Consider the following 12,289-nt stretch of genomic DNA (forward strand, 5'->3'; position numbering starts at 1 on the left):
TGGGGAGGTGGTGGGTGCAGGGGGGTGGGGGGGGGGGGGGGGGGGAGAAGTGGTTGTTTTGTTATTCTTTTAAGAGAGATTTGTCTAAGGGAAGCATAATCCTTGAATATCTTCCACAAGAAGAATGCATTTAGGAGGGAGGAGCTGAGCTCTTTTGGGTGTGTTTTTTTGGTTTGTTTTGGTTTTGGCAGGTGCTGTGTCTGTGTGTGTATTAAACACCCCCAGACAGTTTCAGGATGGGATTTTACTGGATGAAAGTAGTAAGGACACAATATCTCTGTTACCAAAATTTGTAGGCTGATACTTTTGCTTCTTTACTGACTGAGTGAACAGAACAGTAAAACTCGAAGTGATGAAGTGAGTCCAAGAAAAACAGCTGCTCATTAGAAGTTTTATCTGCTCTCTTGTTCTTTTATCATCTGGTCTAATTCTTATAGGTACTGATGGCCTGTGTGTTGGGTATAATAGAAGCCCTAGCACAATCCAGATATGACTGGAAGCTGTTTTTGTTTTAAACCTCCTGTGATGTGGCTTCATGCATTGCTAGGTGGGCAGCAGCTTGACAGTGCCAAAAGAAGGAGGGAGGAATCTTGCTTGCCTGACTTCTGGCTACATGGTCCTACTTCATTCTTGTGTCAGGCTCCATGCTCCTGAGAGGCAGCTGTGAGCCGATTTAACTTGCTAACAGGACTGAAATCTACTGAGGGTTTGTGTGTGTCATTTTCTGGAGGTGTGCTGCTGTGTTTGTCTTCCAGTTCTAGCAACTTAACTCCACTCAAAGACAGACCCTGTGAGGACTAAAACTGGTATGGGAAGGCATTACATGATACATAGCATCTGTGTGTGAAGGGTTGGAATAGCTCTTCCTGTTACTGAATTAATCTGTGTATAATGAAGCCTTGTGGCCTGGTCATTTTAATTGTGTCTCTAAGGGAGACCTGAGACTGTATTTCACAGTCTTTGAGCTGTGATATACTACATCAGTCCTCCTTTTTACTGTTTTCTATACTTGTATAAAGATTAGTGTGTTATGATCACACAATGGGAATTTTAGGAATCCACTGGAGGACTTCTAGCACTAGAGTAGTGTGATTTTTATTTTAGCATACAATTATCCCAGAACAGACAGGATACTATGTAGGAAAGACTCCCTTGAGTGGCAGGCATATCTTGGTGAGAACTCTGTGTTTAAAACACAGTCAGTTTGGGAGGCTCTCAGAAGCTCTCAGACCAGACTGAAGTAGTAGCATTCCATGAGTAAGAGCCTGAATTGACTGTTCAAGTAAAGATGATAATCTGTGCATGTGCTTTTTGTTACTGTGAACTGCAGGATCTGTAGAAAAGTTGAATAATCTTGGCCTAATACATCTTTTTCTCTAGGGTGTTGAAATAAGTCTTGCTCTGTTAGTTCAACTAAAGCTTTTCTAGGTATGAACTCGGAGGGCTTCAATCAGTTTAGTGAAGGTGGTGGTGAATTAACGTAAATCAGGACAAAGTAGTGAGAATGTACTGGAGTAGTTAGCTGCCTGTGTGCATGATGCAGCTGAATTGTCTTGCTGTCTGATGTTTTTTGGCCTAATCAGGATGTGCTACTCATGGAAGAGTAATCAGTGGTGGGGTTTGGTAGTATCCTGTTTCTGCTCTGTGAAACAGGACATGTGATGTGAAAGGTACAGACATTTATGCCTAATATTGCATCCCTGACAGTCAGAATAGTAAGTGACCGTGTAATTAGAGGCTTGGGTATATACATCAGAACCTGACAAGAGAGTTACACTTGAAACTTTATCTTTTATTTCTAATTCTCGTTATATACTGATTTACCCTCCTTGCTAAATTTTAAAGTAGTATCTGGTCTACTGTAAAAGCATACCAAATATTCAATATGCTATTAACTAATTATAAAGCTAGTTAATAACTAATGTTTGTGTATTCTATTTTTGCACATTACTACTGTAGATTCACTGTACAAAGAGAGAGAAGTGTGGACAAAGGGGTTTTAGGTAAAACCTGGTATATGGTAGCAGCTAAGCAATATGTGTAAGGCTTAACTCTGTTTATTCTAACAAACCGTTCCATTAATTTTACCAAGAATGCAAGGAAACTTAAGTCCTTTAGGAAACATATCAAGCAATAATAGTTAATAGCAACTGCCTAGTGGTTTCACAATGATAAAATAAAAATGGTTTAATGTTGTCCCTATGGACAGTTTTATCTGGTCATGTTCTTCTGGCTGCTGATCAAGCAGATCTCAGACTTACTAGTTCTCTCTTGTGCTGTATAGAGCAAGCAAATAGTTGGCTCTTGGTGCATGCTCAATTTTTTCAATGTAAAGAAGCAGAAATACTATACAATCAACGGTGCTAGAGATCAATGGCAGTGGAAATCATTGTTGAAATAATAAAGTAGCTGATCTTTTAATATAACTTTTTTTACTTTCAGTGGTAAGAGACTTCCAGGAATATATAGAACCAGGCGAGGATTTTCCAGCTTCTCCACAGAGAAGAAATACTTCATTACAGGAAGACAAAGATGAGAGTGTGATTTTACCCCTGGGTGCAGATACACTAACATGTAACTTAGGCATTCCAGTAGTAGTAGTTTGTACAAAGGTTTGTTTTACATTTTAGGTTTTTTGCATATTTTATTTAAGCAACTCTGTCAATTATGGATTTGGGGTGGGAAGCCCATGGTTATTAAGTCATTCTGAATATCTTGCATAAGAATTCTTTAAAAATGTTTAATGTTGAAGGTTGATTATCTGCTGGAAGCCCTCATTGCATGTTATTTTGGGATTAGTTTTTCCTTTAGTTCTACCAGTTTTCAAGGAATTGAGGAATACCTCAGACCTGGTGTTGCTCACAGAAGTGAGCTAGTCAGTAAGCAGCTAGAATTACCCTTGATCTCCACAGTCCTCCTTATTCCGCAAATAGTGTTTTGGTAGGTTTTTTAATATTTCTGATCTTTTTCTGAAGATTAATAGAGGGTTCTAGTTAGTAAAGTGCTGCTCTATTGACTTTCCTTAGTTCTTAGGGTGTTTCTGTGATCTGTTTTGGTTTCTGTTAGATATGTAATCATATTCTTAGTCTAAAGAAAAAATGGTGTGGTTCTCTTGTGGCTGGTTTTTTTGGTTTTGGTGTTCCCCCCAGCCCCCCTGACTCCTAAGTTCTCATTAGCATTAAGCATACTACATCTGCAGCCTCTGCTGGCCCACAGTGAAAGAATAAAACTTTTGATGCATATGCTGTTCCTTCACTGGAAGGCTAACCCTCTCATTTGAAAAGCACCTTTCTTCCTCACCTGCTAGCTCTCTTGTTATTCTTCTCTCACACACACACACACTTTTTTTTTCCCCTGCTTCCACATTTCTTGCTTTTGCCTCCCTTTGCAAAGGGCTAGTTAGTAACTGGATAAAAAACACTATGTCTTATAATACCACAGTGTGTAAAAATACATTGGGCAGAAAATAGTGGTGTCATTCACTGGGTCAGTCTTCAGCAGAGACTTTGAGTTATTGCACTGGAGGGGGATTGAATGAAAAATGGCAATCACTAACTCCCAAGTTAGTCCTGACCACAGTACATGCACATCAAGTTATATATTATTTAAAAAAAAGTTCAGTTATGCTTTTGAATTATTTTAGCAGGTTTTTGTTTTTCTCTGCACCACCCACCCCACTCCATCCCCCTTGCCCAGTTGTGAACTGGATATGTAGCAGCACTGCTATTTCAGCAGATAACTGAAAGTGGTATATTAATTTTATATTTATTTTACAGTGTGATGCTATCAGCGTTCTAGAAAAAGAGCATGACTACAGAGATGAACACTTTGACTTCATTCAGTCACATATCAGACGGTTTTGCTTACAATGTATCCTTTAACATGTCATAAAGATGATAATGACTCAATTAAATGTTTGCATTAATTATGACAAGCTTAAAAGAATATCTGCATCTCTGCCAAAGTAGGATGCCACTCCTTTACTGCAGCAGACCCCTACAGGCATTGTTGAATTAAACTTTTATTTTATTTTATTTTTTTGGAGCTGCAAGAGTCTAGCATGTCCCCTTACCATGAATTTGTTTACATGCCTTCATTTCCATATTTAGGAGTCAGTTTGCAAATTAGCACATCTTAGCTGACAAGCTCCCTAAAATAATAAGAAGATAACTCATTTAAGTATGATCTTGCTTCAGATGCACATAAGGCATGTTATTCTTTTTGACCCAAATATGCAGTCTCTTCAGTGTTCAGTAATTCTGCAGGATGAGGTGATGAGGGAAGGAAAGTGTGAATTGCTGTAGGAAAGATCCACTGGCTTCTCTTGTGTTGGTAGAGACAATGCACATAAGCTGTTGCTGTAGTATTATTATTTTTAAACTTCATTTTTTTTAAAAGAAGTGTATAAAATACTGTTTAGTGTTGTTTAGTCATCTAAACATGCTGAGATCCAGATTTTAGGTGCCAGTAACATGCCTATGTTGTGTTGTCATCATTTGTGCTGTGGTAAAGGGAAGTTTAAATACTGTTGGAGAGACAGCAGTTAACAGATGGAAAAACTAGTTCAAGAACTTGAGACCTCAGTTGAGTACCAAGACGGTACTCCCTTCAAAGGGCTTCCAAGACCTAATTTTTCAAAATGGAATAATGGGTAATTGTAGTAAGTCTTGTGGATGGAGTAAGACTACAAAATATTAGTAGGAATTAGTCTCTGTGTGTATGCCATGTACAACTTGGAATTCTATTCTAAACTTTGCTGAATGGGAATCAGATCCCATTATATAACTTTCTTCTAGAATTTGAATTGCATGCATGTAGAAATAAATTACAGGGTGTTACTTTGTAATTACAAAAATGCCAAAATTACTCAAAACTTCCATGCCTGCTTTTATTAGTCCTGTGCATAAGCTGTTTTAATTTGATACTGAACCATGCTGGAATACTAAGCACTCTCTTGGTCTTTGAGTAACTGATACAGCACAATTCATTTGCCTTAATTTTGTTCAAAAGCAGGTCATTGTATAATGTAAGAGCTTGCTCCCCTGATTTAAAAACCCAGGTGTGGAAGTGGAAGATCTTTGGCATTTTTGAAGCTACTAGTGTTAATGCTGTAGTGTCTATGTTGCAGGATGGGATAATGACAAGGTATAAGAATATGGCATGAAAGCTTTTGTTCATTAAAAGCAAAAGACAGTTTTGAAGGCATCATAGTGAAACTGTTGGTATTGTGGGCTTTGAAAGTGAGAAGAGCCTGTACTTTACTCTAAAAGCAATAGCTGAGTTGGCGTAAAACAAATGCAGAAAGAAAGATTTAAATTACTAAATAGCTTATTTAAAAAATTAAGTGTTGGAAATTGTTTGAAGTATTTGATTTTGTATTCCCCCTCTAAATTCTACAAAGTAGATAACATTTAAACTAACAAAAAAGGGTCACTTTAGTATCTCTTACTAGCCACTAAACTGAGTTTTCTTTAACAAGTCTATTCAGATGGGGCAGCACTTATTTACACTTCAGTAAAGGAGAACAAAAACATTGATTTAGTGTATAAATATATAGTCCAGAAGTTGTATGGATTTCCTTTCAATGTACCAGCTGTTGTTGTGGAAAAAGATGCAGTATTTATGTAAGTTATCTGCATTATGATGTGTATATGACTACAAAATGTACTTGTGCAAAACCCTAAGCTGCATATAGACCCTTTTTTGTTTACGCTTTTTGAAGTTCCTTTTAACATTCTCGTGAGTTGGAGTTTAGTGAGTGCCAGTGGATTGAGATTACAAATACTTGCTGCTCCAAAGAGAAATGTTAAACCCAGAGGTTTTGCTCTTCTCTGCTATGGTGAACCAATCTCTTAACTAGTTGTATTAATCAATAACTAGCCTGTATGGGAGAACGGGAGCTCTGACAACTTTCCTGGCTTTCAGTTCTGTGCAGTTCAAGACTGCATGCAAAAATAACCTGAAATAACAATAGAATTTAAAGCCAAATAATCCTTTATCTAGTCCTGCAGGTTGGGATAATGACAAGAAGATAGGAATATTGCACGAGAACTTTCAGACACTAAAAGCAGAAGATAGTTTTGAAGATATCATAACAAAACCACCAGTCAGAAAGGTAAATGGAGATGTTTTGGCATTCAACTTCTTACCTATTTATTTACCTGTCAGTTTTTTGACTGTTTCTCTTTCTTTGAGACTTTGCTTCCAGTTTATCATGACAATGTGATAAACCATCTGGAGTTTTTCCTTTTTGTCTTTTTATTTTGTTCTTAAAAGTTCTTCTTTAGTTATCAAAAAAATCATTATGTTTTTCTGTTCTGTGTAGCTCTTCTCCAGCTTACACTGGGTTTTTTTTCTGCCACTGTTACATTGTATTTTTTAAGAACACTCCATTTTGCTCCAAGTTGCCAGTAACTTTATAATGCTTTCCGTTTCTCCTGGAGTATTTAAAATAAGAAAGCTTGAGACAGTGTAAAATCAAAAATAAACATGTGAAAACAGGTTTTACATATATTCAGTATATTTTCTCTCTCATACTATTTAACAAAAGGCTTTGACAGAACTACCTGAAAACATATGTGAGGTTGTTGAACAAAATGCCAGCAGCAGTGGACCCCATGCATACAGAAGTTATTGAAAGCGAATATTTCTATGGCTTTTTCTACCAAAGCTAAGAATTTGGGACTCATCGTATTTCCAAGTGTGAATTATTTCATCTGAGAAAACTAATACTATGTCCTTTCTGCCATCTTCAGGGGAAAAAAATCAAGACACCTGTAGTAGTGTGTTAAATGAGTGTCCAAGCAATATATAACTGACAAATTTTTGTGCATGCTTATAAACCTCAGGCCTGGATTATAAACTTTGATATTGGTATTTGCCATGCTTGTTTTGGCAAAGTTTTTGTGGTGAGCTTATTTCGAGGCAGAGTGCTTGCACTTTGATGCATAGAACTGGGATTTGAGATGTCTTTGCCCAGTTCATATACCAGTCTAATGCAATGCAGGTGAAGAGTCACTTTTGCCATAGTTTTATATAAAATAATACCAAGGTGGGGCCTTGATCAGTTAACAGAGACATGAGCATGCTGCAGAGTGTGTGCATCTGTGAATGTTTCTTACTGTTCCTGAGACCCCAGAATGTGCCTTCTAACCATTTACTTCATTCCTCTTTTATTGAACACTTTAATGAACTTTTTGATGGGTCTTTCTACAAGTACATTTAGAGACTTATGCCTGCCAGGTCAAAGGAGTTAATGATGCTTCTATTTCACTTCTAATTAACTTAGCTTAAATGGAATCATGAGGTAGCAGTCCTAAATATACAAAATGTGGTCTGCAGTATCATACTATTTTACACATTTACTTCATTATTGAATGACTTGGTCATATTCACCAGGAGGTATAAAAGGAAATACATTTCTTTCTTTTAGTCAAAATGATGTTAATGTTTTTGTATTGCAGTTTGTTCATGAAAAAGAAATTGTAGCAGAAGATGACCAAGTATTTCTTATGAAGCAGCAGGTAATTTTCTGTCTAGAAAACAAGCAGCCAGTGTTTCATTTAACAACATTCTCCATACAAATTTGAGGTTGTATTCTTAGTCACTGTAATATCTAACACTACATGGGTTTGTTTGTTTTTTGCAGTCACAGTTGGCGAAACAACCACCTACTGCTGCAGGAAGGCCAGTGGTTAGTAGTAAAAATTTTAAATATCCACATGAAAATTATTCACTTTCATATATTGAGAGGGTTCCTTGTTTTAGTTGCATTATCAAATATTCTCTGATCTAATGTTTTTTAAACTACATAGTATTTAAAGTCTGCGTCGTATACTGCCCTAAAATTACGACACTTCTTCACAGCTAGTCACGACAACTTGTATTGACAGCAAGGGCTAAATGTCATGGCTTTACTTTTCATATGTTAGAATGCATCTAAGCAGTTAGTTGACTCTCCTTTCTGTCCCAAGAGTATGCCAGGGGAGCGCACTATGTTGGCTGAATTGCCTTGGTGAATTTTATATCCTAAATTTGGCACTATCTCTCTAGGAATATTAAGACTCTGGCATAAAATTAAGGTCAAATGACAACTATGACATCTACATTTAAAATACAAATAAAATAACTAAAAAGTAACACCAGTTTAATGAGGAGCATGTGATCTTATAAAGGTTAGCTTTACCTCTTTCGATGAACTGCAAACATGACTTGTTACCCTTGAAGTAATGAATAATGCTTTTTATCCTGGGTTTTGTTTAGTCCTTTCCACAGTATTGGTGGTATGTGTTGTCTTTCCAAGAAATTTGGTGTAGTTCCTCTATGATTTAATCAGTGCAGTTTTCATTATGGTCAGAGGCGCTATTGAGTAACAGATGGATTTTCAAGTTTCTCATTGGGATAAAATGAAAAGCTTCACTAGTGCTTTTAGTTGCACTAAAGTTAGTATTTTATAGAATGTTACACAAGTTTGAAAAAAACTTGCACACAATCAGCAAAATCTAATCCTGTGTCATTTCAGTTGCATGGGATACTACATTATTTAAAAAAAAAAAATTAGGAGCTGTGAGAAACAACAAAATGCTTCATTTCATGTACTCTTACACTGCATGATCTAATTCTGTAGAAGATTGACCAGTTCAGGTTTGGATTTTTTTTTTTTTTTCTGCATAGGATGCCTCTCCAAGAGTTCCTGGTGGATCTCCTAGGACACCAAATAGATCTGTAACATCAAACGTTGCCAGTGTTACACCTATCCCTACTGGATCAAAAAAAATTGATCCCAATATGAAAGGTACCTTTTCTTACGAGGGCACAAATGCAGTTGGGGAAGTAAAATAGCTGCTTTGCCTGCTTTCTTTAATATGCTTATTTAGATTAACACACAAAATCAATATTTACTTAGAAAATCTGTTTTGTTTTGATTTTGTGGTGGTGTGGTTTTTTTCCTCCCTCCCCTTGTAGCTGGAGCTACCAGTGAAGGAGTCCTGGCTAACTTCTTCAATAGTCTCTTGAGCAAGAAAACTGGTTCCCCTGGTGGCCCTGGTGGTGTTGGTGGCAGTCCAGGAGGAGGTGGCACTGGAGGTGCTGGCAGCAACCTACCACCATCAGCAAAAAAGTCAGGTATGATTAATGATAAAAGATCAACTCAATCTAAATTGAGTGGTGGATCATTCCTATCAGTATTGTTTATCAGAAGTATGAATGCTACTATATTTAACTGAGTGTTTTATTGGATATGGTTTTTGCTTTTGTTTTCACAGCAGTTGAGTATTGCCTTTTCATGGCTCTCAGAGGATCAAAGAAGAACTTTTCATGTAGCTGTTTAAGCATGAATTATGTCCACATGAGTTCTTCATTTTTTTCCTTTGCTCCCCACCATCATAATAAAATGGCTTATGCTATAAGTCACTTTTAATACTATTCAGTTATACTGGGACTTAATTTCAGGTTGATTTTTTTTTTTTAGCAGTACCGTCAGTGTTAAAACAATTTTAAATTTTGTTTTGCTAGTGATCTAGCTCTGATGTGATGAAGGCTTGGATTGAGTTTGGTGAAAGCCTGTAAAAATACTGTATTTTCTGTTGATAGCCTTTTTTATATGATGTGATTAATAATTAGTATTAATCTAAAAATGTCTAATAGTGACTGCTCTAAAGCTAGACACAAGATTACTCTGGTGCTTCTTGCTATTCCAGATTAAAATGTTTCTGTATTATTTAAGAACATACCTATACAGACATCTTCCCTCCCCACTTCCCCAGAGGTTAGTAATGCTGCACTTGAGTGAGAATGCTGGTGTTTCATTGGTACTTGACATTAGTGTTTACTTTTATGTAGTAAGAGAAAAGAACACACTTCACACTAACATTTTGTGTAGACTGACCCTGAAAATTTTTTTACATGTGTGTACTTCCCTCTTTTAAATGGAAAGCTCAGTTGGTTGAGCAAAGTTTATGAGTACTTCCTAATCTGCTGTAGGCAAAGTCAGCAGTGCTAGTTTGAACAGCATATGGAGATTGTTCAAACAAATGCAGCTGATGCAATATGTGGTGCAGAGAGCACCCACTGAAAATCCTATGGGGAGTGGCCGGCAGCAGGTTCGGGTGATGCCAGGCAGATGGAGGCAGCGCTGCAGAAAAGTGTTGTGTCCAGGGCCATGGCAGAAAATTCAAGAACAGAATTAAACTACTAAGGAGAAAAAATGTTCTCGGAAATTTCCTAATATGCAACAAAAGAAAAGTTAGAATGTAGCCAGTTTAATGTTGCAAAGGACAAGGTTTTCAAGGAATTACCATAAATACCAGTAACTTTGGCTTAGAGGTGGCCTCTTCACATTCCCCAGTATTTGCTGTCTTGTGTTTAGTGTTATCTATGACACTCACACTACAAATCTGAAAATTGGCTGTTAAGACAGTAGTTTGGGATTAGAGAATTACTTTTCCCCTCAGCAGCTATGGGAAATTACTCTGCTTATTAGTTGGAATATTAGCTACTTGGATACTGATACAGTATTAGCTTTTGTTAAATGATTTGAAGAACAGCATAGTACATCTGGCAAAAATTAGCTTTGCGGATAGTTCCTGTTAATTTGCATCTTCAGAAAGGATGCTGGGGCACTGCTAAAACTACATGTGTGTCAGTTTTCCTTTACAGCCTGAGATACTATGTACACTTTTCATGGTGTTAGACTCTAAGCTGCCTTTTCCCATACGGTCTTCTCCATTCTTGTGATAGAACATGGCAGGATAGAAACCTAGACTGGGGAGTAAGAGTAAAATGGTGGGGGAAAGAAATGGTGTATTTTAAGCTTGGATCAGGTCTAAGTGTGACTATACAAATGTTTGTGCCATTCCAAGGCAGGGAGGAGGTAAGCAGGGGAGGGGAGAGAGGGATTTGCCATCAGCAGGTCTGTGCACACCCGTGAGCAGCGGTGCCAGGTTTATGCTGACCAAATATGTAGAGCTGCTGTCACTGGTCTGTGGTCCCTGATTTACATTCAGAATTACTTAAAATACATATGATGCAGAAGGTTGTGTAGAAGTATTCATAACTGCTAGCCTTAATACACTTTTCTGTATTTTATACTTTACATAACTCTTCATATACTGACAATTAATATATAATTATGGAAGCTTCTTTGAGGAATTGGAAATATAGAAGGATGTGACTTTCTTTCTACTGTTTCCTTTCTGTTTCTTTTGAGTTTTGGCCTTAGGCCTTTACTCTGCATGCAAAGTGTGTAGTAACAATTTTTAGGATTTATCTGATTTGAGAATTAAAGATAGGCTTTCCTAGAACTGTCTCACAAACATGACTGAATTATACATTTATTTTGTAGGTCAGAAGCCAGTTTTAACAGATGTTCAGGCAGAATTGGACAGAATTTCACGAAAACCTGAAATGGTCTCTCCTACAACACCTACATCTCCTTCAGAAGGTGAAGCATCTTGAAGACACCAAATAAAACCAATTGTTCAGTTTTCTGGGATAATTCAAACTTGCCTCTGTCTCTTCCTTCAGTGACTGGAACTAAAGAACTGAAATATCTTTCAGAACACAAACAGTTGATGTCTGTCTGTCTTTTATATGTGTTGCCCAACTTTACAAAAGGGAGCTGTACAGTTGGAAAACCGTTATCACATCATGTAGGAGTACAGTTCACCGTGCAAGAATAGTAAAATAATTTTGTTCTGGGTTTTGTTGAAAAGTCAGTGTAATTCTGTAAAACTGCAAGTATGTCCACTTAAGTGATAGGGGTTGCTTAGAGCAGGAAAACTGATACACACCACAGGCACTTAATTTATATTGATTTCCCAACCTGTTAGGCAAGTTTAATACTATCTTAAATAGATTAACCTCTACAGGAGAGAACAACTACTAGTATTTTGGAAGAGAAAATTAACTGCACAAAGCTGTAACAACAACAAACTCCAATTATACTTGAATGCTTCATTTGGAGTATGGTTAAAAAAATGTTTGATCTCCACTGAGATTTACACTGCATTCAAAAACCCATGCAAAAATTCATTCCAGATATAAGACTAAATTAGTGGCCAGTTTTTTGGTTTTTCTCTTTGATTAATTTCAGACACTGAATAAAAGATGTATAAAGAAAAAGCAGAGGTGAAATGTACAGATTATCAGTATCCAGATTTGTCTATATATATATGGCTCAGCCTTAATGTCCCCCATTATGTTTCCCACATTAGTTACGGTTTAAAATTGGTCATCAAAACTGTAATCAGTTAATAAAGTATTCTCTGCATTCAAATTTAAATAACTTTCA

General features: G+C 36.9%; 1 protein-coding gene across 1 annotated transcript in view; it reads left to right on the plus strand.

The window, feature by feature from the left end:
* DYNC1LI1 (dynein, cytoplasmic 1, light intermediate chain 1) overlaps positions 1 to 12,289 on the plus strand; it is a 27,473-nt gene extending 15,184 nt beyond the window's left edge. The window contains exons 5-13 of the mRNA XM_010562411.1: positions 2,443 to 2,612; positions 3,777 to 3,870; positions 5,489 to 5,624; positions 6,004 to 6,115; positions 7,464 to 7,523; positions 7,649 to 7,693; positions 8,674 to 8,794; positions 8,965 to 9,123; positions 11,342 to 12,289. Coding sequence (XP_010560713.1) covers positions 2,443 to 2,612; positions 3,777 to 3,870; positions 5,489 to 5,624; positions 6,004 to 6,115; positions 7,464 to 7,523; positions 7,649 to 7,693; positions 8,674 to 8,794; positions 8,965 to 9,123; positions 11,342 to 11,454 — 1,010 coding nt within the window. The 3' untranslated portion in view covers positions 11,455 to 12,289. The remainder of the gene's footprint in view (positions 1 to 2,442; positions 2,613 to 3,776; positions 3,871 to 5,488; positions 5,625 to 6,003; positions 6,116 to 7,463; positions 7,524 to 7,648; positions 7,694 to 8,673; positions 8,795 to 8,964; positions 9,124 to 11,341) is intronic.

The sequence above is a fragment of the Haliaeetus leucocephalus genome, unplaced genomic scaffold (assembly GCF_000737465.1).
Source record: "Haliaeetus leucocephalus isolate CR32 unplaced genomic scaffold, Haliaeetus_leucocephalus-4.0 Scaffold159, whole genome shotgun sequence".
Taxonomy (NCBI): Eukaryota; Metazoa; Chordata; class Aves; order Accipitriformes; family Accipitridae; genus Haliaeetus; species Haliaeetus leucocephalus.